The sequence below is a fragment of the Narcine bancroftii genome, chromosome 12, assembly GCF_036971445.1.
Source record: "Narcine bancroftii isolate sNarBan1 chromosome 12, sNarBan1.hap1, whole genome shotgun sequence".
Taxonomy (NCBI): domain Eukaryota; kingdom Metazoa; phylum Chordata; class Chondrichthyes; order Torpediniformes; family Narcinidae; genus Narcine; species Narcine bancroftii.
In genome coordinates, this window is record NC_091480.1 from 13,267,620 (window position 1) to 13,295,603 (window position 27,984).

General features: G+C 40.3%; 1 protein-coding gene across 5 annotated transcripts; it reads left to right on the forward strand.

The window, feature by feature from the left end:
- The first annotated feature begins 31 nt into the window (after nucleotides 1–31).
- On the forward strand, nucleotides 32–26,451 carry LOC138747096 (WW domain-binding protein 2-like). Of its 5 annotated transcripts, XR_011347303.1 has the most exons (11): nucleotides 32–283; nucleotides 11,819–11,927; nucleotides 12,242–12,380; nucleotides 13,843–13,935; nucleotides 14,996–15,139; nucleotides 16,903–17,013; nucleotides 18,987–19,076; nucleotides 20,448–20,531; nucleotides 21,993–22,097; nucleotides 24,223–24,288; nucleotides 26,241–26,451. XR_011347303.1 is itself a non-coding variant. In XM_069906044.1 (10 exons), the coding sequence occupies exons 1-10, from the start codon at nucleotides 225–227 to the stop codon at nucleotides 26,261–26,263; spliced, it is 957 nt and encodes a 318-aa protein (XP_069762145.1). In that variant the 5' UTR covers nucleotides 32–224; the 3' UTR covers nucleotides 26,264–26,451. The 5 variants fall into 5 exon arrangements, 4 of the variants coding, with proteins under 4 accessions (XP_069762145.1, XP_069762146.1, XP_069762148.1 ...); XM_069906044.1 differs by lacking the exon at nucleotides 24,223–24,288; XM_069906045.1 differs by lacking the exons at nucleotides 20,448–20,531; nucleotides 24,223–24,288.
- Nucleotides 26,452–27,984: the final 1,533 nt, after the last annotated feature.

Consider the following 27,984-nt stretch of genomic DNA (forward strand, 5'->3'; position numbering starts at 1 on the left):
TGTGTTACATGCAGGGAGGGGTGGAGAAAAAGGGCCAGAGGGGGAGAGAGCAAGAGGGGGGAGTGGTAGGGAGAAAAAGAGAGATGCAAGAGGCGAAAAAAGAGAAGTGAAAAAAAAAGAAGGGAAGAGGGAGAAAGGTAGATTGAGGAGAAGGGGAAAGGAAGAAAGAAAAAAAAAGTAGACCACAAACATGTGAGGAGTTTCAAGAGCAACGGAGAGGCAGAATGGCACTGAACGCAGTTCAAGTAGAGAATGGAAGGCCAGTCCTGAACAGCCACGAAAGGTAACGTTTAAACAGTTTCACAGAGTTGACAAAAAAAGAACCTAATATCCACAAATGAGCAGGAAATGAAACAGTGCTCCTTGAGGTGGTTCAGTAGCTTTTAATGGTATTTTAACGTAAAAGAGCAATCTTTCATAAAATGACAAAATCTTGATTAAGTCCAAGGGTAAAATTTAGGCTGAATTTCTCAAGAAACGTGCAAAGAATTATTATTTGCCTTCTGGAATCAGAAGTAACACAAAATGCTGTAAGGTATTTAGAACCTTTTGGAAAAAAAATTGCAGTCATTAAACCTTTCAGAATATTCCAATCGATTTAACGATGAATCAAATAAGATACTTAATTCTTTAAACATTTCCCTAAATACTCAAATGAAAACATTGTTGTAAAATAGGAAACACAACAGCATTCCCACATCATCAATAGTATAAGGGGAAAATAATCTGCTTACAACACCTGACAGATCCTCACCTGACATGCATTATTACTGAGCTACTGATTATACCTTAAGTACGAGTTGACTTGCTTTGATAGCACGTAAGGCAAAGAAATAACTTTATCGCAGTACAATTCAGAAATAATGAAATGTCAGTAGCAACAAATCCTCCGCTCCTCTCCAATTTGGGATACGTGATACCTGCTTAAGGACAGGCCCTCAAAATATTCAACAAAAAAAGGGATTTCACATATTCTCTTAAATTATTTTAAGACATATCTTCAAGATCAGCAAGCTCCACGAGATTTCTGCCATCAATAAAATCTCTGCTTTGATCTGTGCATAATCCTGCATTATTACTAATATCACTCCCCCATAATTAATTACTTTTTTTTAACATTTAGTACTATTTGTGATATTGTAGTAGTGATGTAAAAATAAGTGTATGGCTGCTATGGAAGATGGATAGATGCCTAATAGCTTGAATATGCCTGAGTCTGTCTGATCTCAGAAGCTAAGCAGGCTCAGGCCTGGTCAGTACTTGGAGGGGAGACTGCCTAGGAACACAAGGTGCTGTAGGTTTCTGTGAGGGGTACTGGACAACATGGTGATTCTTATGGTAGACAAAAGATATAGAATTTAATGTATGTTACATTCTAAATGTAGTATTACATTCCAATAATGGAACCTTTACCTGTTTTATAGTATTCTTTAATAAATAAGTACATTGTAGAAATTATACGACATCCCTCGTCACTCAATCATTCTTGTTTTTATTTCTCTTGGTTTTTATCTCTGGCCTTGGCATTTCAAGTTTATTTATCATCTGACTGAACAAGGAAACCCGACGAAACACCTCGGTGCCACACACTACAAACACGCGTACATCCAGAGAAACAATACAGAGGCACAGTACAGTATACAAATATTAAAATAAGTAAATATTATTGTTTAAAAAATAGTTCAGTCACGGGAGGGTTTGTATGAGCAGTTTGTCAGTCGTTCAGCAGTCTCACTGCCCGTGGGAAGAAATTGTTTCTCAGCATGGTGGTTTTGGCTCTGACACTCCTGTATCTCTTGTCACTCCCTTCAGCTATTTTCCAAGTTACGAACGCCGTCAAGTCCAGAAATAAACCTGAACAAATAGAACTTTGATAACGTAGGGAGTATGTGAGATGATTTTCCAGTTATATCCCATTGAACCAGTGGAATTCTTAAATGTAGTGTTCAGGAACTGAACAGCAACAAATAGTTCAATAACGTACAAACAGCGAGAGGTGCATTAATAGTTCTAATTACCGCATATGCAAAACCATCTTAGAATTACTTATCATTCAACCCATGAAGTACAAAGGAAAACCAGGAAGGTTGGATGGTCTCCAATACTATAGATGCTTACTGCGAGCTAACACAGCAAAAGTCTAAAGTTCTACAACTTTTTACTTCAGTTAATCTGAATGGATGGGTGATATTAATTTACACTGAGAAAAAATATACTAATTATGTTCTTCATTATTCCACTGTTCATCACAACCAAGCCCATAGAACAAAGAGCAGTACAGGACAGGAAGTCCTACGATATCTGCATCAAACTAAATTTCCACTGCTTGCACACATTCTTTCTCTTTCTTTTTTCTTTGGCTTGGCTTCGCGGACGAAGATTTATGGAGGGGTAATGTCCACGTCAGCTGCAGGCTCATTTGTGGCTGACAAGTCCGATGCGGGACAGGCAGACACGGTTGCAGCGGCTGCAGGGGAAAATTGGTTGGTTGGGGTTGGGTGTTGGGTTTTTCCTCCTTTGTCTTTTGTCAGTGAGGTGGGCTCTGCGGTCTTCTTCAAAGGAGGTTGCTGCCCGCCAAACTGTGAGGTGCCAAGATGCACGGTTTGAGGCGATATCAGCCCACTGGCGGTGGTCAATGTGGCAGGCACCAAGAGATTTCTTTAGGCAGTCCTTGTACCTCTTCTTTGGTGCACCTCCGTCAGGGTGGCCAGTGGAAAGCTCGCCATATAACACGATCTTGGGAAGGCGATGGTCCTCCATTCTGGAGACGTGGCCTACACACATTCCTTCTATTCCCCTGCATATTCACATGTGTATCTAGACTGGCCCCTTTAGGACTCTGCTCAAAGTTTATGGCCCCCTTCCCTGTGAGGCAATCAAGTTTAGATGGTTTATTCCTTAATTCTCTCCTACCGAGATCATTAAAAAAAACATAAAGATTATTTTATTTCAGTCCGTGGACCACTTTAAATGTGCTGTGGTCTCTGGGGATGCTACGATAGTGCCTGCTTCCATTAACACCCCTGGCACCCCTGGTAGTGCAAGAAAAAAATGTACCCAATGTACACATGTAAACAAATAAAGAAATGTAAACAAATTGAATGTGCCATTCAGAGTGAAAAAAAGTGCAAAAGTAAGATTGCAAAAGAAAGATTGCAAAAGAACAACAAAGAACTAATTCTTTAGAATAAATAAATATTTCAATCACAAGTGCTGGAATTTGTCTACAATCCTAAATCACTTGCCCTATTCAATAACAAAGAAGGCAAGACTTGGTGAAGAGTTTGAGGAGATTCAGTACGTCACCAAATTTCTACAGGTGCACTGTGCAGAGCGTTCTGGCCGATTGCATCACTAACTGGTGTGGAGGTGCCAATGCACAGGACAGGAAAAAACTCCAGAGAGTTATGAACTTACTTGGCCAGTGACATCACGGGCACCAGCAATGTTTGCATAGAAGTGCTGCTACAAAACAACAAATTTTGTGACATATTCATGACAATAAATTTTGATTCTGATTCTGAAAGTCTTAATTGGAAAGAATTATTGTCAATCAAAGCCATTTTCTCTTAAAGGGCTGTGATAGTACAGATTCTACCACCAATGTGTCTATGTACAGATTGTAGTGTAGGATGACTGTGATTGGTGTGATTGGCTGAGAGCGTAGCCACGCCTACTGGCAGGTCTTAAAGGATTGCTCCTAGCCAGACCAGGTCATTCTGGACTGGTCGACTTACTTGTGATATGCTCCAGTCTTTTAGTTAATAAAAGCCTTGGTTTGGATCAACCAGTCTTTGGTTCTTTCAACGTGCTCTACAAGGGCATTCTGTTACTAAGAAAGGCCAGTGCATCTTGCAATCACTGAAAATTAACTTAATGCTTAATTATCTGCAACATTCCTTTTATAACAGGTCCCCCAGTAGTTTACTGGCTTTATCAACAAGGGGCTGAGCTGTACGCTCCATGAGAGCCCAAATTTGAATAATCAAGATTGTGCAGGGTCAACAAGACATCAATACTTGTGCCATAATTGTTTCCAGCTCCACGGAGTTAGTGACAGAGGAGCCACTAACATCTTGTAACAAACACCCCCCAATTATGTCACTATGGTCACAACAGTCCGATTTAGATCTCACAATTACCACCACCACAATGGGCCTTCAATTAAGATTCTATGTTCCGCTTATTGCCCGGGAAAAATGAAACAAAAATGTTGGAAATTGAGGACTGAAATGTCCATTTTTCTCGAGGAATCCTGCCTAATTTGCTGAGTTCCTCCAACAGTTTATTTTGCTCTCGATTCCAGCATCTGCGGTCTTGTCTCCATTCTACCAAAGAAGTTTGATTTGTTTAAATGCTTTATTTTAAAAATTCAAATCAATAGAGAAAAGTTGATTTGAAGAGTCCATCAAGTCTCAGAATTAACCAAAGAAAAATGAAGCTGATAGAATATTTGGACACCAATGATCATTTGGATTCCAAAATAGCAAATCATTGTTGAGAAACTTATGATACATTGACATGAATAAGGTAATGATATAATCCTATCCCAAACTACGCAGAAAATCCACATCAGTTCCTATAACATAATTGAATAAAAGTGGATATTCCAAGTTTGAAACGTCCCTCCTCTGAGCTCCCGAAGATCATAAAAAATAAAAATTCAGAGGAGTCACGTGATGGAGTAGTGGCCGGACGGTGAACTCCAGCCCTCTCCAGAAAAGTCGGGAAAAACAAGAGAAAATACAAAGGCACAGAAATACAAGTTAAAGAAAAGTGAGTATAAAGGTGGAAAGAAGATGGAGACAAAAGGAGAAAAATCAAAATCAACGGAAAGAAGAGAGGAAGAGAAGACAACGGAGGAAAAAGGTGAAGGCCTTACCTGTCCGAAGAGGCCCGCTGTGGAGAGAGGAGCCCATTACCTCAGGTCGGTGGAAAAAGAACTACATCAATGGCTCACAGAGCCGAGTAAAAGTGCGCAACCGCGCATGAAAAAAAACACACCGACGGGAGGGGGGACCAGCTGGGGAGTCGATCTCCACAGCCGGCAACGACAGCTGCAGAACACCTGCAGCAAGAAGAGACCACAGAAGACAATGGAAACAAGAAAGAAGAGGAGGAAAGGGCATCAAAGAAACAACAGATGGCCAACCCAGAGGAAGAAGAAGAGGAAGAATACAGTGAAATAGATAAAGGGAAAGGCAAGGTAAAGGATATACTTGCTCTTGTTAGAGGATACATGGAGTCATTTAAAGAATGGCAAACACAGGAATTCAATGATTTAAGAAGAAGAATAAACAACACAGAAAAGAAAATAAATAAAATGGATATGACCTTAACAGAAATGGGGAAAAAAATGGACAAGATGGAAGAACGGGCAATAGCAGCAGAAATGGAGGTAGAAGACTTAAAAAAGAAATTGGAGGAATCTAATAAAAAAACTAAAGAGACACAAGAATTACTAGCCCAAAAAATAGATATAATGGAAAATTATAACAGAAGAAATAACATAAAGATAGTGGGCCTTAAGGAAGATGAAGAAGGCAAGAATATGAGGGAGTTTATAAAAGAATGGATCCCTAAGGTCCTAGGATGTCCAGAACTACAGCAAGAAATGGAAATAGAAAGGGCACATAGAGCATTGGCCCCTAAACCACAACCACAACAAAAACCAAGATCTATTGTAGTAAAATTCCTAAGATATACTACAAGAGAAAAGGTACTGGAGAAGACAATGGAAAAAGTAAGAGAGGGCAACAAACCACTGGAGTATAAAGGGCAAAAAATCTTCATTTATCCAGATATAAGCTTCGAACTCCTAAAGAAGAGAAAAGAGTTCAATACAGCAAAAGCGATTTTATGGAAGAAAGGATATAAATTTACACTGAAGCATCCTGCGGTATTGAAAATATTTATTCCAGGACAACAAAACAGACTGTTCTCGGATCCAGAAGAAGCACGAAAATTTGCAGAACAATTACAAAAATAGACTGAGGGATGAAGACGGGTAATGAGAGTAAAAATGATCACGATTGATATGTATGTGGGTAAAGACAAAAATAGACTGAGGGATGAAGACGGGTAATGAGGGTAAAAATTACCACGATTGATATGTATGCGGGTAAAGAGGTATAAGAGTGAATAGAGACAATGGGCATATGTGAAAGTATCTGTAATTAGAGGAAAACATAGAGAGTATAGACAAGAATTAATAAGAGAAGGCAATGGAATAGAGAGAATAAGGAGGGAATTAAAAGAGTGACCTTTGTGACATATAAAAAGTGAAATCTTTTCTGGGGGGGGCTGGGTGGGGGAAAAGAGCGATCACTGCAAAATCAGTTGACGCTTGCGAGTGGATTCGCAAATCCAAATGGAGAGGGGAGATGTGGTTGTCCGACAAGGGATAAAGGACAACTCAGGAGGGGAAGGGGAGATTGGGGATAAAGAAGATAGAAATAGGAGAATAAGGAAAATGTTGGATGTTGTAGGAATGTTGTCTGGTAAAGAGTTGAAAGTAAGAAAACAGAAATGGAAAAGGAGGAAAGGTAATGATGGAAAAACGGAAAGAGAAGATAAACAAAATATAAAATGGCTACGCTGAACTATATGACTTTAAATATTAATGGAATACATAACCAAATTAAAAGGAAGAAACTACTAAATTTACTGAAAAAGGAAAAAATAGATATAGCATTTGTCCAAGAAACACACTTAACTGAATTGGAGCACAAGAAATTAAAGAGAGATTGGGTAGGACTTGTAACAGCAGCATCGTATAATTCAAAAGCAAGAGGAGTGGCTATATTAATTAGCAAAAATGTGCCATTTAAAATAGAAGAGGAAATAATAGATCCAGCAGGGAGATATGTTATGATAAAATGTCAGATATATTCGGAGCTTTGGAATCTACTTAATATATATTCACCTAACGAAGAAGATCAAAAGTTTATGCAAGATATCTTTTTGAAGGTAGCTAATACGCAAGGGAACATACTAATAGGAGGGGATTTCAATCTGAATTTGGATCCAAATATGGATAAAACGGGGAAAAAAATTAACAGGAAGAACAAAGTAACCAAATTTATAATTAAATCAATGCAAGAAATGAAACTTGTGGACATATGGAGGAAACAAAACCCAAAAGAAAAGGAATACTCATACTACTCGACTAGACATAAAACATACTCAAGAATAGACCTATTTTTGTTATCAGCTAGTATGCAGGATAGAGTAAGAAAAACAGAATATAAAGCGAGAATGCTATCGGACCATTCACCCTTAATACTGACAGTAAAGCTCGAGGACATCCCTCCAAGAATATATAGATGGAGATTAAACCCCATGCTACTTAAAAGACAGGATTTTAGAGAATTTATTGAAAAACAATTAAAAATGTACTTTGAAGTAAATACGGAATCAGTGGAAGATATGTTTATACTATGGGACGCAATGAAAGCATTCATTAGAGGACAAATAATAAGTTATGCAACCAAGATGAAGAAGGACTATAATCAGGAAACAGAGCAGTTGGAAAGGGAAATAATAAACATAGAAAAAAAATTAGCAATAAAAGAAGATACAACCAAAAGAAGAGAATTGGCGGATAAAAAAATAAAATATGAAACATTACAAACATATAAGGTGGAGAAGAATATAATGAAGACAAAACAGAAATATTATGAACTAGGTGAAAAAACACACAAAATCTTAGCATGGCAGCTTAAGACAGAGCAAACAAAGAAAATGGTATTGGCAACAAGGAAAAAAGACAAACAAATTACATATAATCCAAAAGAAATTAAGGAAAACTTCAGAGAATTCTATGAACAATTATACCGAACTGAAAACGAAGGGAAAGAAGGGAAAATAGATGAATTTTTGACTAAAATTGAACTACCAAAACTACAAATAGAGGAACAAAATAAATTAACAGAACCATTTCGAACAGTAGAAATACAAGAGATAATAAAAAATTTACCAAATAATAAGACACCAGGAGAGGATGGACTCCCAATAGAATTCTACAAAACATTTAAAGATCTAACAATACCGCCCCTCCTGGATGTAATCAACCAGATTGATGAGACACAAAACTTACCAGATTCATGTAAAACAGCAATAATTACAGTGATACTTAAACAAGGGAAAGATCCACTCTCACCAGCGTCATATAGACCAATATCTCTGCTAAACACAGATTATAAGATAATAGCTAAACTATTAGCAAACAGATTAGTAGAACAGGTACCGAAAATGGTAAATTTAGACCAAACTGGATTTATCAAAAAAAGACGCACAACAGACAATATTTGTAAATTTATTAACTTAATTCATGCAGTAGAAGGAAATAAAGCACCGGCAGTAGCAGTTGCTTTAGACGCAGAGAAGGCCTTCGACAGAGTAGAATGGAATTACTTGTTCAAAGTATTGCAAAAATTCAGTTTACCGGAGAAGTATATTAATTGGATTAAAGCATTATATAAGGGACCGTTAGCGAAAGTGACAGTAAATGGACATGTATCAATGCAATTTAACTTAAGCAGGTCAACGCGGCAGGGATGCCCACTATCACCATTATTGTTTGCGCTAGCTACAGAACCACTAGCAGAATCGATAAGAATAGATAATAATATAAAAGGAATAAAAATAAAAGACAGGGAATATAAAATCACTCTATTTGCGGATGATGTGATAGTGTACTTAACAGAACCAGAACTATCAATAAAAGAACTATATAAGAAATTGAAGGAATATGGAGAAGTGTCGGGATACAAGATAAACGTAAATAAAAGTGAAGCAATGCCTATGAATAACGCGGATTTCTCAAAATTTAAGGAGGAATCCCCATTCAGATGGCAAATGCAGGCAATAAGATACCTAGGTGTGCAAATAAACAAAAATCTAGGCCAATTATATAAACTCAATTACAATCCACTAATGAAAAAAATTACAGGACGATTTAGAGCATTGGAAAGAGCTACCACTAACACTGATAGGAAGGATAAACTGTATTAAAATGAACATTTTTCCAAAGATACTATACTTATTTCAGGCATTGCCAATACAACTGACAGAAAAATTCTTCAAAGAGTTAAAGAAAATAATAAGGAGATTTTTATGGAGATGGGGGAAACCGAGGATAGCACTAGATAAATTAACAGAATGGTATAAACAAGGAGGCTTACAATTGCCAAACTTCAAAAATTATTATAGAGCCGCACAATTAAGGTACCTATCAGATTTTTATCAAACAAGGGAAAAACCAGACTGGACGAGACTAGAATTAGATAAAATAGGGGAAAAGATACCTGAACACATATTATATAAATGGGATGAAAAATTGGTACAACATAGAACTTCTCCAGTATTACACCATCTCCTCAATATATGGAAGAAGATTCATGTAGAAAGAAATAAAACAAATTATCAAATACCAAAACTAATATTGACGCAAAATAAGCTACTCCCTTTTACAATAGACAACCTTTCCTTTAGAAAATGGGAAAAAAAAGGGATTAAAAGAATAGAAAATTGTTTTTCAGGAAGTAGATTCTTATCCTTTGAACAAATGAGAGATAAGTACAATATAACTGGAGATACAGCGCTGGCATATTACCAACTGAGATCCTACTTGAAAGATAAATTAGGAAGCAATCTGAGTTTACCAGAGGGAAGTAACCTTGAATATGCGATTACAGATACAATGTTAATCAAAAGATTTATAACAAATATGTATATTAAACTGCAAGAAAAGGAGAATGAGGAAACAAATGGTAAAACTAAACAAAAATGGGAACAAGATTTAAATATAAAGATAAAAAAGGAAACATAGGAGAAATTATGTTCTGGAACGATGAGAAATACAATAAATACGAGACTGCGTATGATACAATATAATTGGTTACACAGACTATACATTACACCGCAAAAGTTAAATAAATGGGACCCAACAGTATCTGATAGATGTTTTCGATGTAAAAAAGAAAGGGGAACAACAATTCATGCAATCTGGACATGTGAGAGAGTAGAAAAATTTTGGGATGATCTCAATCAGATATTAAATAAAATAACAGAAAACAATATACCAAAGAATCCAGAGATCTTTCTCCTAAGTAACATAAAAAATAAAGAATTTGGAATTGACTTGGAAGATGCACAAAAAAGATTTGTTAAGATAGCCCTAGCCGTAGCAAAAAAATGTATTATGTCAACCTGGAAATTGGAAGATAATTTGAAAATACAACAATGGTATATAGAAATGAATAAATGTATTCCATTAGAAAAAATAACATATAGTTTAAGAAATAATATTGAAATATTCGAACAAGTATGGGAGCCTTACATTAAATACAATAGCGAAAACCTACCGGGAACAAACATTACCTAAGTTGATGGAAGGAGAAGAAAAGAAAAGAATGGACTCAGTAGAATTTCTGGTGTATTTTTGTTGAATGACAACATTGTCTGACTGAATTAATGCAACCTAGATTGTATACCTAAAATGGATGAGAGGGGGGGTGGGGGGGTGGCTTGGGAGGAGGGAGGGGGGGGGGGAGAAAAAGTCACTGTAAATGTGTGAAAAAGAAAAAGTGTATATCATGGCTATTGTGATTTATGGTGTGAAAAATAAAAAAATTAATTAAAAAAAATAAAAATTCAAATATGTAATCTGGCCCTTTGAGCCTGCTCTCCCATATTAATGATGATCTTTAACCCAAGTCCCATTTCCCTCTGTTGTTTGATTCCCTTAATGTCCAGCAATTAAGCAATCTCTACTTTAAATGAGGAAGGGAATTGAGCTTCTACAACTCTCTGGGTTAGAAAATTCCAATGGCACGCGGTTAGCGCAATGCTGTTGGAGCGCCAGTGATCAGGACTGTGGTTCAAATCCCGTGCTGTCTCCAAATACATTCTCTCTGTGTCTGCATAAGTTTTTCCTGGGGGCTCCAGTTTCCTCCCACCGTTCAAAATGTACCAGGGATGTGGGCCAACTGGGTGTGATTGGGCGGCATGGGCTTGTGGGTCGAAAGGGCCTGTTACTGTGCTGTATGTCTAAATGTAAATTTAAAATCAGTGTATAAATTAAAAATTTACCACCCTCTCCTGAAGAAATTAATTATATATTCTGAAATAGTGTTCCCTATTGAGCCTGTGGGGACCCTTAAGAATTTCATATGTTTCAATGACCTCACCTTTCTAAATAGAAAAACGTAAAAATTGTTTCATGTCATAAATCCCCTGAGTGTAATCACCAAACTAGCTGGGCAGACTTGCATTTAAATCAAATCTTTCATAATCTCAGGACATCCCAAAGTGCACCTCAATACTTCAACTTTGCCTGTTCAACTCTTCCAAGGTACTGTTACACCAGCGACAGAGCAGCCAATTTGACCAGAGGGAGAATGGGACAATGGCAGGTTTGCTCTGAAATGCTCCAAGAAGGATTAAAATTTTAAAATGTTAAGTTAGAATATTAGAAAATGTTAACCAAAATAATAATACACAAAAATGAAGCCTCTTTAGAACCATGAATAATATGTAGTTTTGTTAATTCGTACTTTTAAGCTTTGAACACGAAACAGGGTGACTTGGTTAGCGCAGCATGTAAGGGGTTTGATACATTCTCCCCATTTCTGCGAGGGTTTTCCCCGGGTACTCCGGTTTCCTCCCACCTTTCAATACGTACTGGGGGTTGTAGGTCAATTGAGTCTAATTGGGTGACACGGGCCTGTTACTGCTCTGTCTAAATTAAATTAAATGATAGTATTGGGCCCATTTGATAGAATTGTAAAGTCACCAAATGCTTTTATATTTGCAGCATACTATTGAATTATAAAGATGTCCAGCTGACATTCCATGATATGAAGATAATCCCCAGTGCTATGAAAGGCAAGTGGAAAGGAGAAGTATTTCTCACTCATTGGAGGGTAGGTTTTCTTAGTCTGATTCCTTTGACCTAAGCCAATCAAAGAAATTGATTTATATTATGCTATATTTAGTGCAGCAGTTTGCATAGTGGTTAGTGCAGCTCTATTACAGCGCGAGCAACCCCCGTTCGAATCTGGCACTGTCTTTCAGGAGCTCGTACATTCTCCCCATGACTCCGTGGGTTTTCCCTGGGTTCTCCGCTTTCCTCGCACCCTCCAAAAACGTATGCCGTTTGTAGGCTAGTGGGGGGGCAGAGCCTCGTAGGCTGGAAGGGCCCGTTCCAGTGAAATCAATTTAAATATTTATTCAACAGGTGATATTCTTGGCCAAAGATCAGACTAAATCACTGAAATCTTTGTCAATGCCAGTTCATCTCATGGAAGGACTTTCCATTGAACAGGGCTTCTTGTCTGCCAATTACATCAAGGGAAAAATTAAAGCTCAGCCAGAAGGTAACGCAAAGCAATTGTGCGGCTCAAAATGTAAGACATTAAAATGCCTGTTCATCCTTGGCAATCAAGGGGGCCTATCGCTTTCTGAAGCAATGCCTGGTCAACATAGAAGCAGCACTGGGACATTGTAGGTATAGCTGCTACCCTGCACCACCAAGTGACCTAGGTTTGACTCTGACCTTTGATCTCCATTGCTGGCTGTGTAGAGTTTGCATGATCTTCCCTGTGTTTCTCTGGGTTATTTTAAGTCAAGACAAGTGTATTGTCATCTGATTGTATAAGTGCAACCCGACAAAACAACGCATTCCGATCCTTGGTGCAAAACATGCAGACACACAACCAGACATGACACTCATACAGACAAACAAAACATATGCAGCACAAGTATTCATACATACATACAAATAAATGAATAAATATTGTTTCATGAACATGAGAATCTTGGATGGTTAGTATGAGCAGTTCCTTTGGTCATTCAGCATTCTCACTGCCCATGGGAATGAGCTGTTCCTCAGACTGGTGGTGCCATCTCTGATACTTGCTAAGTCTTCGCAGATGCCAGGGATTGTACTAGGGGTCAAGGCCGGCAATCCCTAGCATGAGATGACATCATCTGACGCCAGCGTTGAGCAGATTTTGCTTTCACACTTGCCACTTAAAGACCGGTTGGCGTTCAATTCCTGGGATCACTGGCAAGTGTGAAAGGGGCTATAAATATTAGTGGTTGTCGTGGTTAAGTTGCACCTTCCTGACAAGAAAGGAGATATTGAATGTCCACAATAGGTCACGAGTTAAATGAACTCCAAGGAACTTGGTGCTCTCCACTCTCTCAACTATAGAGTTGTTGATGTTAGCAGAAGGTGGTCATTCCTGGTCCCCCTGAAGTCCACAATCCTCTCCTTCATCTTGTCTACATGAAGTCTCGGATTGCTACTCTCACACCATACCACCTCTTTTCTTTATTGCGACTCATCGTTGACGATGATGAGGCCAATCGCTGTTGTGTCACCCGCAAACGTGATGACAGTGTTGGAGCTTGGTCTGGCGAAGCGATCGTGGGTCAGTAGCATGAACAGGAGTGGGCTGAGAACACAGTCCTGATGCACTGTGTTATTTTTCCACCCACATCCCAAGCACTTTGCTGATTGGTAATGCATTTGGCCCAAATGACAGCATAATCAAGGGGGCACCGAAAGCAACAGAAGAGAGAAGAGTTTGCAAAGAAATGTGGGATAATAGGATTGTGGCATTGCTCTGAAAGCTGGCATGGGCTTGGAGCATCAAATCGCCTCTATGTGTAGTATGACAACATAAAAAAAACTGAAAGGATTTTATCATGAAAATAAAACTTTAAAATTTCTTTTATTCTGGGAAGTTCGACCACTGTTGGAAAAGAATGCTCCATCTGTTCTGGTAAATTTTTTACAAGTATCATGCAGTTTCAGTTTTGTTTTCTGACCAGGTGGCTGGGAAGGAGCAGTAACGACCAAACTGACATTCCACTCCGGAGGGGCAATCGAGTTTGGAAAGGCAATAATCCAAGTCACCAACCACGGTAAACAAAGGGAATGATCCTGACCAAGGCCATGATGTAGGATGGGTTGTTACTGAAAAATTAGATTCACCTCAAAAGCAACAGATGCACATGAAATCTCCCCTTGATGTTATCGCCCAAGATGTACTAAGTATTCCTGCTCTGAGCAACTGTTTTTCTACTTCCACACAACATCCTTCAGTGTGCACTGAGAATTCCCCATAGCATTTCAGGGAAATATTACCCTACAAAAACTAAAATTACCAAGATAGGTCTAATCTCTCAGAGAGTGTGTCCTGCAAAAAAAAATTGTAATTATATTCTTTTCTTAAAGACTAAACAGTAATGTTTCCGACCAATATTGAAACTCAAAATTAAATTCCATTTTTATTTCAAATCTGAATGAACACCCCACGCCTAAATTCAATCTCACATCCCCAAGTCAATGATCCAGGACCCAGTAACTTAACCACTGCAACCACTAATATTTATAGCCCCTTTCACATTTGCCAGTGATCCCAGGAATAGAACACCTATCGGTCTTTAAGTGGCAAGTGTGAAAGCAAAATCTGCTCAACGCCGGCATCAGATGATGTCATTGAACTCCGGGGATTGCCGGCCTCGACCCCTAGTACAATCCCCTGCATCTTCAGATGCCGGCGTTGAGATCAGGCAAGTGTGAAATGGGCAACTACATTGCAGGCACTTCCTATTAAAAATAGAACAGACCAAACACCAGGGAAAAACCCCTGCAAGTGTGAAAGCGTTCAGTGTCCCAGTTAGGAGTGGTCTCGTGTGAAAGGCCAAACCCCCATTCCTATCCCAGGACACTGAATGGCCGATTTACTGGGACATAAGTGTGAAAGGGGCTTATGACAGATCTGCTGTATAGGCAAGAATATCCAGTTGCTCAAAATTAGAATTAAAACATTTTAATTCAAATGTTCCACAAACTGGATAATTGTATAAAAACCTAATGGGACATTGTGAAAGTTTATTATAAAATGTTGAAGCATGGCATTTTAATTTGGTGTTAATAAAGAAACATGCTATTGATTTCAATTTTACTTTGTCCTCGCAGCATCAAGAGGCCAATCACCTTATAGTCCTGTTGTCTATGTCTATGAAACAATTACTGTGATGCCATTAAGAAACAGAAACCTGTTTAGGTTTGCAGAAGAGAACAGAAACTTTGCATATGTTCCTGGACCACCACCTCCAACAGGTAGCACTATTTTTATCATGTATTTCTATCATCAGGATCTAGAACAATATTGGTTGGAGTCAGGGCCGGTGCCACACTGTTTTGCACCCTAGACGGGTTGAACACAGGGGAGGTGTTGACCAGACTGAGCGGGGGTGGGATGGTGGGTTTGCCTTACCAGACTAACGCGCATGACTATAGCATGTTGGTCAGAACCACGCCATTCAGAGATGCTGGAGCTGCTGGAATATCTTTTCAACAGCGCCCCTCTGTGGTCTGTGTCCTAGGCAGCTGCCTAGTTGGCCTAATGGTAGCACCGGCCTTGGTTGGGGATGTGGAATGTTGCTTGTCCTTCCCAAAGTGTTGATTCTAAATCATTTTCAAGACCACACATGATCTTCTCATATTTTGTTTTATTTTTCATAAAGACACCTCACAAAGAATAACATAAACCAAGAGTTCTGCAGATAGAAGTGAAAACACAAAGCTGGACAAGCTCGGCAGGTCAACCAGTGTACTTTATGTAGCAAAGATATAGATACATATCCAACATTTCTGGTATGAAGATTCTGTAGATAGAGTTTTGTTTGAAAATTACTCACTGTCAAAAACTGAAATATTAACAGTGTACAAGCCTCTCAAAATCTAATAAACCACAGATGCTCATTTCAAAAGCAAGGGTCTTTGACCTGGGACATAAACTCTGTTTCTCTTTCCACGGACACTGTCTGACCTGTAGAATATTTCCAGCATTTTCTCTTTTTATTTCAGAAAGATGTCAATGTTACTGACCTCGACCCATATATCCCTAGAGGAAAAATAGACTACGAGTCAAAGAAAGCCTAAAGTTCCCAGTAGATGGAAGCTGGGAAAACATCAGCCAAGTGACCAGAACAAATTAATGCATGATATTATCAAGAGTAAATACCTATTGGATGCAATAGGTGCAATAAATGAACCTGATCATTTAAATGCCATGTGAATGAAAGCCCAGCCTGTACAGATTCCTTACCTGGTGTTCCAACTCTTGTAAAATTAGGAGGGGGTTTGTGAGGCAGAGGGCAGGGGATTAACGTTAGGAGCCAAGGGAAGTGGTCGCTCCCACTGTCAGTAGTTAAAGAGGAGGTGGAAAGAATGGAAAGAATGGTGTGAAACTCTAAAGAGTCCTCTGGCAGTCTAATAAAGAAGATTAAGCTGTAAGTTTAAGGGCGGTTACATGGGATCAGGTATGGGAACACCAATAAGCCTGAGCTTATTGGTAATGAACACAGCCCAGGACATCACAGGCAACCCCTCCCCACCATCAAGAGCATATATGGGGAGCACTGCTGTCAAGGATCCACACCACACCACCCAGCACATACTCTGTTCTCACTGCTACCATCAGGAAGGAGGTGTAGGTGCCACAAGACTCACACCACCAGGTTCAGGAACAGCTGCTCCCCTCCACCATCAGACTCCTCAACAACAAACTCCATCAGGGACTCATTTAAAGACTTGTGCTCTTAATTGATTTTTTTATTCATATTCAGTTTGTTTACATTTGTTTACATGTGTACATTGTGTACAGTTTTTTTCTGTATTACCAATAAGTGGCAATTCTACCTCACCTACAGGAAAAAGAATCTCAGGTTTGTATATGATTTTACGTATTTACTCTGATAATAAATCTGAAATCTGAAGTTGATATGGCTGAGAGTGCGAGACCCAAGGCTCACCTGGCAGAATTCAGGTCTGCCATTTGCTTCATGCCATGTATTAATGGAATGGTTTGTTTTCTGCAGGCAGTTACTATGTACCAGTTCCTTCTGCCTATACTTATTATGGATATCCACCTCCAACGTACTATGGCTCCATGCAACCCCCTCCTAATTTTACAAGAGTTGGAACACCAGGTAAGGAATCTGTATTAGCGATGGTACAGGCTGGGCTTTCATTCACATGAAGAACTTGCCAAATAACCCACTCAGGATCTGTCAGTTTCAAACTAAAAGGCATTGGATAAAAGGCAACAATGTTACAAACCATTTAATCTGTGTTAATATGCCATAACAATGTTATAATGCATTCTTTGGGTGGGACATTAATTTGTGGGCCAGTGTCCCCTCTCATCTGAATTGCAGGGTAGCAGGTGAACCATCAAGACACAAATAAGTAAACGTTTGATCTACTCGTAACGTCGATGGCAGTTTGCTGTGCCCAAGTTGTCTTCTCCACACCAGCATTTCAAAAGCATTTCATTCACTAGTGGGGTCTCTAGGGAAGAAAATGTGCAAATCTACATAGTCACCTGGATTTTTTTTGATCCCACATTATTATGTAAACTTAGGGGGCAGAGGACGGTGCAATGAATTTGGACCCTGCTTTCATCGCACGAGTCTGGAGGTCAAATGTAACTCTGACAAAATACAAAACGCTTCTCTGACGGGCCCGTGATAAGGATAGTAAATGAAGTCATTTTGAGATAATAGATGGGATTAAAGTATTAAGATGTCAAGTGAATCCATAAATGGAAAGAATGGCAGCGGCAGTGAAATCCATGGTTATTAGCTCTCGATTTCTTGGACTTCTGTTGAGACTGTCTTGAGGCAGGATATCATTATACCCAACCGTGAATAGTTCAACGTGTTAATCATTCAATGCTATCTGTACCACTGTTGCAACAATTATACCCTTTGCCACTACCGATGGTGCATTAACAACTAAAGTTGACTACAACAGTTTCACTTGGGCGGTTTCCAGTTTTGTTACCAGTTTTGTCAAAGTTACGGACCACAGAAACAGGCCTATTGACCACCCCCCCCCCCCCTCAAATCCATACCTTTAATGTATTTTTTTATATATTTAAATTTAAAACAGTCTCTGGGCAACATTTCCCTTCAAACCAGCAGCACCACCAGGTTAAACCAGCATTCTTCCGACATATAGCTACTTGTATGCTTCAATAATTTGAATAAATTCATCACAGTTATTTGTAACTCACTGTTGGATGCAGGGAAGTGCGAAATTCCAATTTTTATTTTACCTTTCTTACAGGATGAGATAGCAATTTTGTGCTTAAAGAGATGACATAATTTTATCTGAATGTGAGCACGTTGGTGCAGCTCACAGTTCCAGTGACCTGGATTCCATCCTGCAGTCTGTGAGGAGTTTGCATGTTCTCTCTGTGAGCATGCAGGCTTTCCTCTTGCTCCTTTTCCTCCCACATACCAAAGACACCCGAGCTTTGTAGATTAAATTGCCTCTGTAATTTGCCCCAAGTGATAGAATATGGGGTTAGTAACAGGGAATGTGGGGAGAATAAAATGGTTGCTTGATGGCCACCATGGACCAACAGCTTCTTGCTGCATGACTCTGTGGTTCTATGCACCCATTTCCCTTCTAAGTGTTAAGACTGACTGAGGTTGCAAGGCATTCCAGATTATTATTCATTCATCCTCACTCTTGCTCTTTTAAATGTGTTCCTTCTGTGAGAAACAACCCAGAGGGCATAGGTTAAGGGTGAAAAGGGAAAACCTTAGGGGGAACTTCTTCACACAGAGAGTGGTAGGAACATGGAATGAGCTGCCAGCTGAAGTGGTGAATGCGGGCTCAATTTTATCATTTAAGAAAAATTTGAGTGGGAGGGTTATGGAGGGTTATGGACTGGATGCAGGTCAGTGGGACCAGGCATAATAATAGACATGAAGGGCCAGAGGACCTGTTTCTGAGCTGTAATGTTCTATGGTTCTACGGTTCTCTGCTTCTGGTTACCATTTTGGCCTACCAACACTATCAGTATTAAAAGCCAATTTCATTTTGAACTGGAACACAATGTATAATGGTTATAATCAGTTATTTCAAACAAAATTCTATGTCTTCTGCCCAGGCACACCTCCCCTGAGTAATGGTTTCACACCACCAGCAACCACTGGAATCATAGAGTCCCCTCCAGCAACCTCTGCAGCCAGAACACCAGGTAAGAAAATCTTATGAGTCTAAAACTCATAAAGAGCAAAACAAGAGGACGAGATAGAGCAAAAAAAATACAGTAAAAGTCCAAAAATCTGGATCCCAGAAATCCGGACCACCTGAGAATCCAGACTCGCAAACATAATTTCAAGCATTACACAATCTTTTGTAGCGAAAATAATTTTATGTTTATATTTTTGTTAAGTGTTGACTTTATTTTTCTTTAATGCTGCTTGTTTTGATAAATGAAACACGCTGTATTGGGTATTGAATAAACTCTCAAAATTTACCTGTTCAACTTTTCTTTATTCCTCCTTAAATTTGAATTTTAAAAGTACTGCCCTAGAATCAGGAAAATCCAAAAGTCGTCCGTCTCCCCCCCCCCTCGAGCAGTCTGGATTTTAGGACTTCTACAGTGTCCTTCATAACTCCAAGAGATCTGAAGTACATTACAGAGAATGCAGTACTGCTCAAAGTATAACCATGATGGCAATGCTTTTGCACCTACAAGGTCTCACAAGCATCAATGTGATCATGACATGGCAATGAGATATCAGGTGGACAGCAGAAAGCCAGAGCATCATGTTCATCACTTACTGCACCAAGATCAACATTTCTACTCTATTGAATCCTCCTGAAGACAATAAATCCTATTGTTGAGTAGACTCGCTCTGCTATTGTCTGAAGAACATGTGCATCAACATACGTTCAATCTACATCAATGTCGTGAACAGCAACTGCACATGTGGGCTGCTTTTATAGCCTGTCTGCTTCTATCCTGACTAAGCATGCCCAGGCCTAAGACAACATTTCCATAGCACCTGAGTGCATGCCCAGACATGTTTGGATTGACTAAAACAGCTTGCCTTGTGGGCAATCTGCAGTATTATCTGAAATGCTCTGGACTGGACATGTATTGGTTAACTGCATTTTTTCAGTTAACTGAGAAATGGTTTTAGGCCGCCCAGCAGTATCAGCAGATTACTTGTATCAGTCATCACTGATCCCTGACACCTCACCCCCCGCCATCGTCGAACCTGCCTAGGAGCCTGATGTCCCCATTCCTGCCCGGGAGCCTGAAGACCCCACTCCTGCCTGGGAGGCCGCTCTTCTTGATGACACTGGGACAACAGAGAACCAAACAGGTTTGGTGTCATGGGGGGGAGGGCCTTTGTGGGACATGCCCTCAAAAATGAGTTATTGTGCCCCCCCCCAACCACCCGGCCCGATGGTGCTGCTGCCGCCGCCAACCCCCATTTTCTGACACTGCCATCACCACCCTCTCCCAGGTCCGAAGCTTCCGCTACCCGAAACCCTCAACATCATACCTTTCTAAATGCTCCATGTACCTTTATTTACTTGTTTTTCTTTCCCTCAGCTCCTCAGAGATTTAGTAATGGGTCATCTCCACCGAACAACCCTGAGTACCCTGTTCCTGGGACTTCATCATTCATGTCGTCAAGTAAGAACTTCTTCCAGGTTTCACTCTGTTGAAGGCACTGTACAATTCAGGACTTTTAACGCTCAATATATCACTGGGTTAATAATCACTGACAATGTGGCATTACTCACAGCGGCTGTATTGTACCCTGCACACCAGATCTCTCTCACCTCCAAGCAGATCGCATAACCTTATGAAATACTGCAGACCTGTATATATATTATCAGTATCTGCATGAATATGCTTTTATTCTTGTCATTCCAGTAATGGGCAGCAACAAGATCTTTTTTCTCTTTGACCAACCTTATATTCAACTGAAATCAAAGCAAGTCGTAACTTTAAAAGAAAAGTAAAAACTCATGTTGAGCTCTGTATCCTACACTGATCGATCAAAGCCATTTGTCTCTGGTTCGTTTTGGGGTGGTATGTGACATGAGAGAGTTAAAATCTTTCCGGTGAGTGTGATGTTACACTGCGGTACATCACTCGGCCATCAGATGGCCTAGAGACACGGCACCCGGCCTAATGACAACCGACCACCAGATGGGCCCATAGGGGCCCATGGTCTAAAGCCAAAGTTCCAACCGTGTGCTCTCTCTCTCTCTCTCTCTCTCTCTCTCTCTCTCTCTCTCTCTCCCTCTCCCTCCTTGGGATCACTGTGAGCACAGCTAGTAGCCAATTAGATCTTTATGTGAGTGGAATAAAGCTGTGTTGCCCCAAACAGAATTGTGTCTGTGTTTTCCTTTGGTGCAGCCTGCCACAGTGAGTAACCTTGCTTTTGCTGGCATCAGCAGGACTCTTTCAGTAACTCAGAAAGGAGAATAGACTGGAACATGAGGTTATGTGGTTATGTTGAGATCAGCCATTGGTGTGAAGGGCGATAGACCAATTCCAGCACCAAGAGTTACATTCCCAACTTTCCCACCGTCTAAACCTGGCCTACTGTTTACAGTAGGTTTTGCTGGTTTCACTGTCACGTTTATTTCTATATTTTCTGAAGTTTAGAACCATAGAAACAAGCACGACAGCCCATCTGCCAGTATATGACCAGGGGTGCAGTGCTAAATTCTTAGGTGCCAGGGCTCACCAGAAACAGAGACAAGGAGGTGCCGGAGCCGCCCCGTGAGGTGGCCGGAGTGGCACGATGAGGTGCCTTGAAGTGCTGGAGCAGCGCTCTGGCAGCTCTGCACCCCTGTATATGACTATCTCTCCTATCGCTGCTGGGCAAAACACAAAACCTGTCACTGTTTCTCAGTACGAGTGACAATAAACAATTCAACATTTTCAAAATAACCTTCTTTTCCTAAAATTGCTGCCATTGAAAAAGACGGAGAATCCCAAGTTCGAACACTGACTGGGGATATTCACACCGTTAAGCCAACAGAATACTGAAGCAAGTCCCTATGATGATGGGGTTCAACCAAAGTTTAGCTTTTATGTACAGAGTGCAATTTTGCTTATTTCCTTGGTTTTCATCTCCAGATCAGTTCAACCCATCCATTTCTTCAATGCAAAACTATTACGTTCCTCCATTGTATTCGAACATTGAACAGCCCCAACAGGTTGTCCCTGCTGATCAAGCGCCAGGTAAGATGACTCATAGTTTCACTTTCATTACCAGAGGGAACAGTTTATAGCTGTATCAGTGTCAAATCTGTCCTCAGGTTCTCAGATAGAAAAGATGTATTGTCATGGTTGGATGAGCTCAAAAGAACAATTAAATCTCTAACTAGTTTCACTTAGAGCTCTTTATCATAATAATTTTCCATACATTAGATACCAATCTACAAAACCATGAAGGAAAGTTAACTCTTTCACGGAACACTGTGATTCGAATTTTCATTTCAGCTTCTGACAAAGTATTGAGGAAATGAAAGATTTTTATTTGTTGAATTTCTAACACAAACATCTGGACCTGAGTTTCAATGACCCATGTTCTCATATTGTGGGCAAATATATTTGTAACCTTTGGAATATTCATTTAAATGGAATAAAAAATGAAATCCTTAACCACAATATTTTAAATTCTATATACAAAGTGCTTCCCAATTTCTGTCAGTTGTTCACAGAGAATTCTGGACCCCAAAAGTAAATGGATCCTAATCCTGTCTATAATACACCTTATGGTCTCCAGTAAGTGTACACAGTGATGCTCACAGGCACAACCTTAACAATTGTGGAAGGAAGGAAACAGCGAGGGACAGAATTTTAGTCTATGCCAAGCAATTATTCTGCCTAATCCCATTGACCTGCACCCAGACGATATCCTTCCATACCTGTATTGGGAAGGGTTGTGGCTGTCACGTGACAGCACTGTCACCTACCTAGACAGAGGACACATCAGGTTTGGTTCCGCCTTACCCATTAGCACTCACCTTGCCATTGGATCCATGTAAATTACATGGAGTGTGCTCTCCAGCCTACCTGTACTTGGACTTGGGTCAGTGACTGTCGTAATTGGATTAACCCTCCTGGCACTAAGCCATTTTATCCTGCTAACAACATGGGCTGGACCCTCCACCATCATAAAGGTGCCATGTGTTCTTTGTTCTCCCTCTTTACCATCTTGGGACCACCCTGCTTCACTCTAAGCCAGGGGTGTCAAACTCAAATTCACGGAGGGCCAAAATTAAAAACTTGGACTAAGTCGAGGGCCGAACTAAATATTTATTGAAAATTTTCAACAACATCTGCATGTTTTCTCTTCTTTCAACATATGTAATGTTAAACTTTTTCTTATTAAAATAAATGTTTAATAATAGTTTTGGATAAACTCTTTCCAGAAGCATTAACAAATGAGAAATAAAATATTCAATCAATAATATTTCTCTATAGAGGATTTGTCAAATGTTGCTAGTGTGCTGTCGAATAGTAAAATCTGAGGGCTATTGAGAATGTGGGAGAATAACATGATTCCTGAAACAATCAAATCGGTGACTGATTGTGGGCATGAACTCTAGCAGGGTTATTTGCCATGCCCTTTTTCCATTGGTACAGATATCTTTTGATTTACACACTTTTCAAGTTTTATGCCTAATAAGCTTGTATCCAGGTGCAGGACCATTTTTAACCAGGAATATATTTATCACTGTGACATGAAACTATTGGAAGATCGTTTTATCCTGAGATTAAAGTTCATAATCCTTACTCAGGCCTGTGTGCGGGAGGGCGGGGTTTGCGGGCGATCGGGTTGGACAACGACAGTGCGGGGGCATCGGCTCTCGCTGCAGGGCGGCATCTCGGCGGATCAGCGGCCCCGTCACCGTGAGTCGCGGGTCGGCCTGCGGCAGGGAGGGGGAGTGGGCAACGGTCCTGGCGAGGTCAGGCCTGAGGCCTCCAGTTCCGGGCACTGGAAAGCGGCCTTGGCTTCCCGACACCGGCCAGGCCCCAAAACCAGAGTCCAAGGTGAGACCCTGCAACGTAAACAGAGGAGGTGGGGGCGATTAGCGGGCTGACGCCAATGCATTCTGGGATTTATAGTATTAGCTGTGGATGCGCTATATTGGCGCAGCGGCCAGCAGGCCACCTCTAATACATTTTTGAAATGATCTTGCGGGCCAAATATAATTATATCGCGGGCCAAATTTGGCCTGCGGGCCAGAGTTTGACATGTGAGCTCTAAGCCGAGAAACATGGAAAGGTGCTGGAGAAACTGTTGGTAAGATGTGCACTGTTAAAAGGGTTGGGAACTTTTAATTAGTGTTTCTTGTAGCATAGAGCCATGTCTGCGCTGAGTCGAGGGGTGGTGGGGCATCAGAGTGATCTTTCCTTGATCATGGTATGTACCAGTTCATTATATGCATGTGTGTGTATTTTGTTCCCAAACTATTTTCCCCATGTTTGTTTCTAATTGTCCACTATCTCTTTCCCACGGCTGCTGTAAGCTGTGCATGTGTGTGCGTGCATGCGCGCGCGCTGCATCAGTTACCATTTCCTACTCTTGCCTTCTTTGTGCTCAGAGTCCTTTCCTTTGAGACCTACCAAACCTGTTTCCTGGCTCACAACAATACCCCTCCCATCCATGGACCTATCCAAATTATTCTTAAATATCAAAATTGAATTTGGATTCACCACTCAGCTAGCAGCTCATTCCAAACTCTCTGCATGAAGAAGTTACAATTGTCTGACAATTAGTGTCAGATAAAGATCGATTCCTCCTCCTCATTTCATTCCAAGTGACCTGCCCATGTGAGGAATCCCTGATTAATCTTGCATGAAAGTGTCTCTTTCCATCAGGAAAACACCACTTCCCCCTGGTGCAAACACAAGGGCATAAAGAAGAAGATAAATGTCAAGTCATTTTAGTTTGACTTTACATCAGTATTGTTGAAGGTCAGAAAAATTATTACAGTGTAATTATTGAACGAACACATTGAACCACTGCCAATATTTATAATACGTGGACACCAAACCTTGGAAATCTTGACCATGCTCTAATGTTGACTCCTTCTGAATAGGCAGTCCCTCACCAACCTTCAAAACCTATGCCGAAATGCATATGACAAGTTGTCAGATAGGTAGGATGTTATTGAGGAATGACGTCAATCCTCAATCCAGGTTCTGGGGTGAGGTCCCAATCAGCAATTTACTTTCCCTGAGAAAGAAAGGACTCAAACCCTTTAGGCAATTCTCTGTCATTGAGATACACAGGCCTGCAGGAGGTCTGTTACCTCCATGGAGGACTGAGAAGCTCTCTCAAACAACGTTGGTTTAAATTCTCCAACATTATCCGATAGTTAACCTCAAAACAGTCAACTCCTAGTCAGCAAGTGTTATCCCATCAGCATTAAGCTAATGCAATGTCCATTTACATGATGCACCATATTGTGGACCAATCACATAGACGTGACCCCTTTTCTCAGGTATTTTAACAGTTTTGGTTCCCCTAATTCATTAAGGTTACATGAATCCAGAGAGAAACGGGACTGTTGAAAATTTATCAGACAGCTGTTGTAATCAGGCAACACACATCCTGGAGCCTCTCACTGTCCTTGATCAGGGTAGTGGAATTTCAGCTTGGCTGTCGTTCCCAGGCAACATATATCCTGGGCCCCCGTCACTGTCCTTGGGTATCTGTACCTGTCTTAGCATAAGCAATAATAAAACTGTATTTATGGATTTTTCAAAATTTTCATTTAGACATACAGCACGGTAACAGGCCCTTCTGGCCCTCGAGCCTGTCCCGTACACCCAAATAAGTATTGAAGTGTCGGAGGGAACCAGAGCACCCAGAGAAAACCCACGCAGACATTGGGAGAACGTACAAACTCCTTACACGCAGTGCCAGATTCCAAACCGGGTCTCTGTCACTGTAGCAGTACCGTGCTAACTGTGCCACCCAACAATGTGCTTCTACACTGTTTTGTTACGGTCAGATAAGCTCAAAAGAGGAACAACATTTCTGAATAGTTTCAATTGGAGCTCCAATTCATAATAATGTTCCATACATTAGATACCAGACTGTAAAACATTGGAACATTTTGATTTTAAATTTCATTTCTGCTTCTGATGAAGTATCAAAGAAATGAAAGATTTTATTGTTGAATTTCTCAATAAAGAAACACAAATATCTGGGCCTGAGCTCCAATGACCCATATTCTCATACTGTGTCAATATGTATTTGTATTTTTTTAAATATTCATTTAAATTGAATAAAAAATGAAATGCCTAACCACTACATTTTGAATTCTGTAAACGAAGAGCTTCCTAATTTATGTCTGTTGTTCACAGAGAACTCTGGGCCCCAAAAGTAAATGGATCCAGATCCTGTCAATGGTGTAACTTAATGGTCTCCAGAGTAAGTGTGCTCACAGCCATAACCTTTACAGCAATTGTGAGTGGAAGGAAGGAAACTGTAAGGCACAGAAGTCAATGAATTTTGGACATGACAATTAAGTCCCGATGCTCAAAGGCAACTAATAAAGGTTTGCATTTTCGCAGATATCATAGTCAAGGTTGTCAATTCCTTCAGTGTTTTGGTGGATATTCACGCACATTTCTGATATTGGTTTAGAACTTTCTTCATTTACTCCCATTAGATATGATGCTAGTTCCTTCTCTCATCCCAGATTCTAACATTCACAGGAGTATCCCTATCTGCCATTGTTATGTGCGGAGGAAATGTGGCCTCCCTGCCTGACTGGGATGTGTATACTGTAGCCGGTCATGTGTCCTCCCCCACCTTGTCTGGAACTTATTCGGAAGTCACATCACCTGTCAAATAAGGTGGGGATCTGTCCACTAATTACATCACCTGCCAGTCAAGGTTGGGTTCTGGTCACTAATTAGTGCACAGCTTGCCATTGGCTAATTCAATCACTTGGCATCATTATTGGCTGGTCACACAAATTAGCACCCCGTTTGGCCTCTCTCTCTGCCTCGTGGTGATAGCCCTGGACGCTGCTCCAGGTAAGGTGTGCACTACACTAAAGCTGAGCCGTAACATCGCTATAGTTCAAAACAGATCGATACTCACAGTAGATCTGCACCTCCTGACTCTCGGGGTCTGAGAGTGTGTGTATATCCCTGCAGGCACTGTTTGTACTAGAGCCACCTCCTGAAGATCATGGGTCCAGGATGGGTGTGAATTACCCCTGCTTATAGTGTGTGAGTGTCAGCACCACCTCTGTGAATTAATAATTGAGTACTATTTAATGTTTACCCACACTCTTTTATAATTTATGCACGTGTGTTTTATTCCTGTTAACACTTTTCCATGCTCTTCTATAAATTGTGTGTTAATAAAAGCCACATGTGATTGCAAACCCTTGTGTCCAGCTTGTCTCTCTGAACCCACTGAATCTGATAATTTTCTCAACACAGCAGCCATAAACCAAAGAATAGTTCCACTGACATTAATAAAGATCGTGAGTCACTGCCCAAACACATCAACTCTTAAGAGGTTCATTAATGACTGTTGTCCAATGCAGAATCTGATATAACAAGGAGGCAACGACTCTCCTGCATACTTCCCACTTGTGAACCACAACAGCTATCAATATTCAGAGCACTGATCTTCACAGTAATCATCAATAATTTCAGTGAAGAAATTGTATCCTCTGCAAATCAGGATGTTAAGGGCGAACACTTTAATGAGATAGAAGAGAGGTACGATATCTATGGGATGGGGGTGGGATGGGTATGGGGGTGGTTAGAATGAGATAGAGCCAGGCATTGGTAGATGAGTTTTGTTAGGGGAAGCTTGGAATACTTCAACAAGTGATATTTGATGCTGTATCCACCGAGATCTTAAACCTGCTGTTGTGGTCAACTAAGTTCGTTAAAGGGCAGAATTGGCTCAGGGTTTCATAGGTTGATCTTACCATTCATCAAATGTTTATATTGAATTTTAGACTGCTTGATTATTTTTTGAAATGCAGACCAGGATATCAGAACTACAATTACCAGAACCCACTATCCATGAATGTCACTGTTCATCTCTATCTGAGATCTGAACCCCCTGGCAATTTTGGAA

Coding starts and splice junctions, on each gene's coding strand:
- LOC138747096 (XM_069906044.1), top strand. CDS start 225: ATGGCACTGAACGCAGTTCAAGTAGAGAATGGAAGGCCAGTCCTGAAC. Junction 13,936..14,995: donor AATCCAAGTCACCAACCACG/GTAAACAAAGGG, acceptor TTGTCCTCGCAG/CATCAAGAGGCCAATCACCT. Junction 20,532..21,992: donor TTCATCATTCATGTCGTCAA/GTAAGAACTTCT, acceptor TTTCATCTCCAG/ATCAGTTCAACCCATCCATT.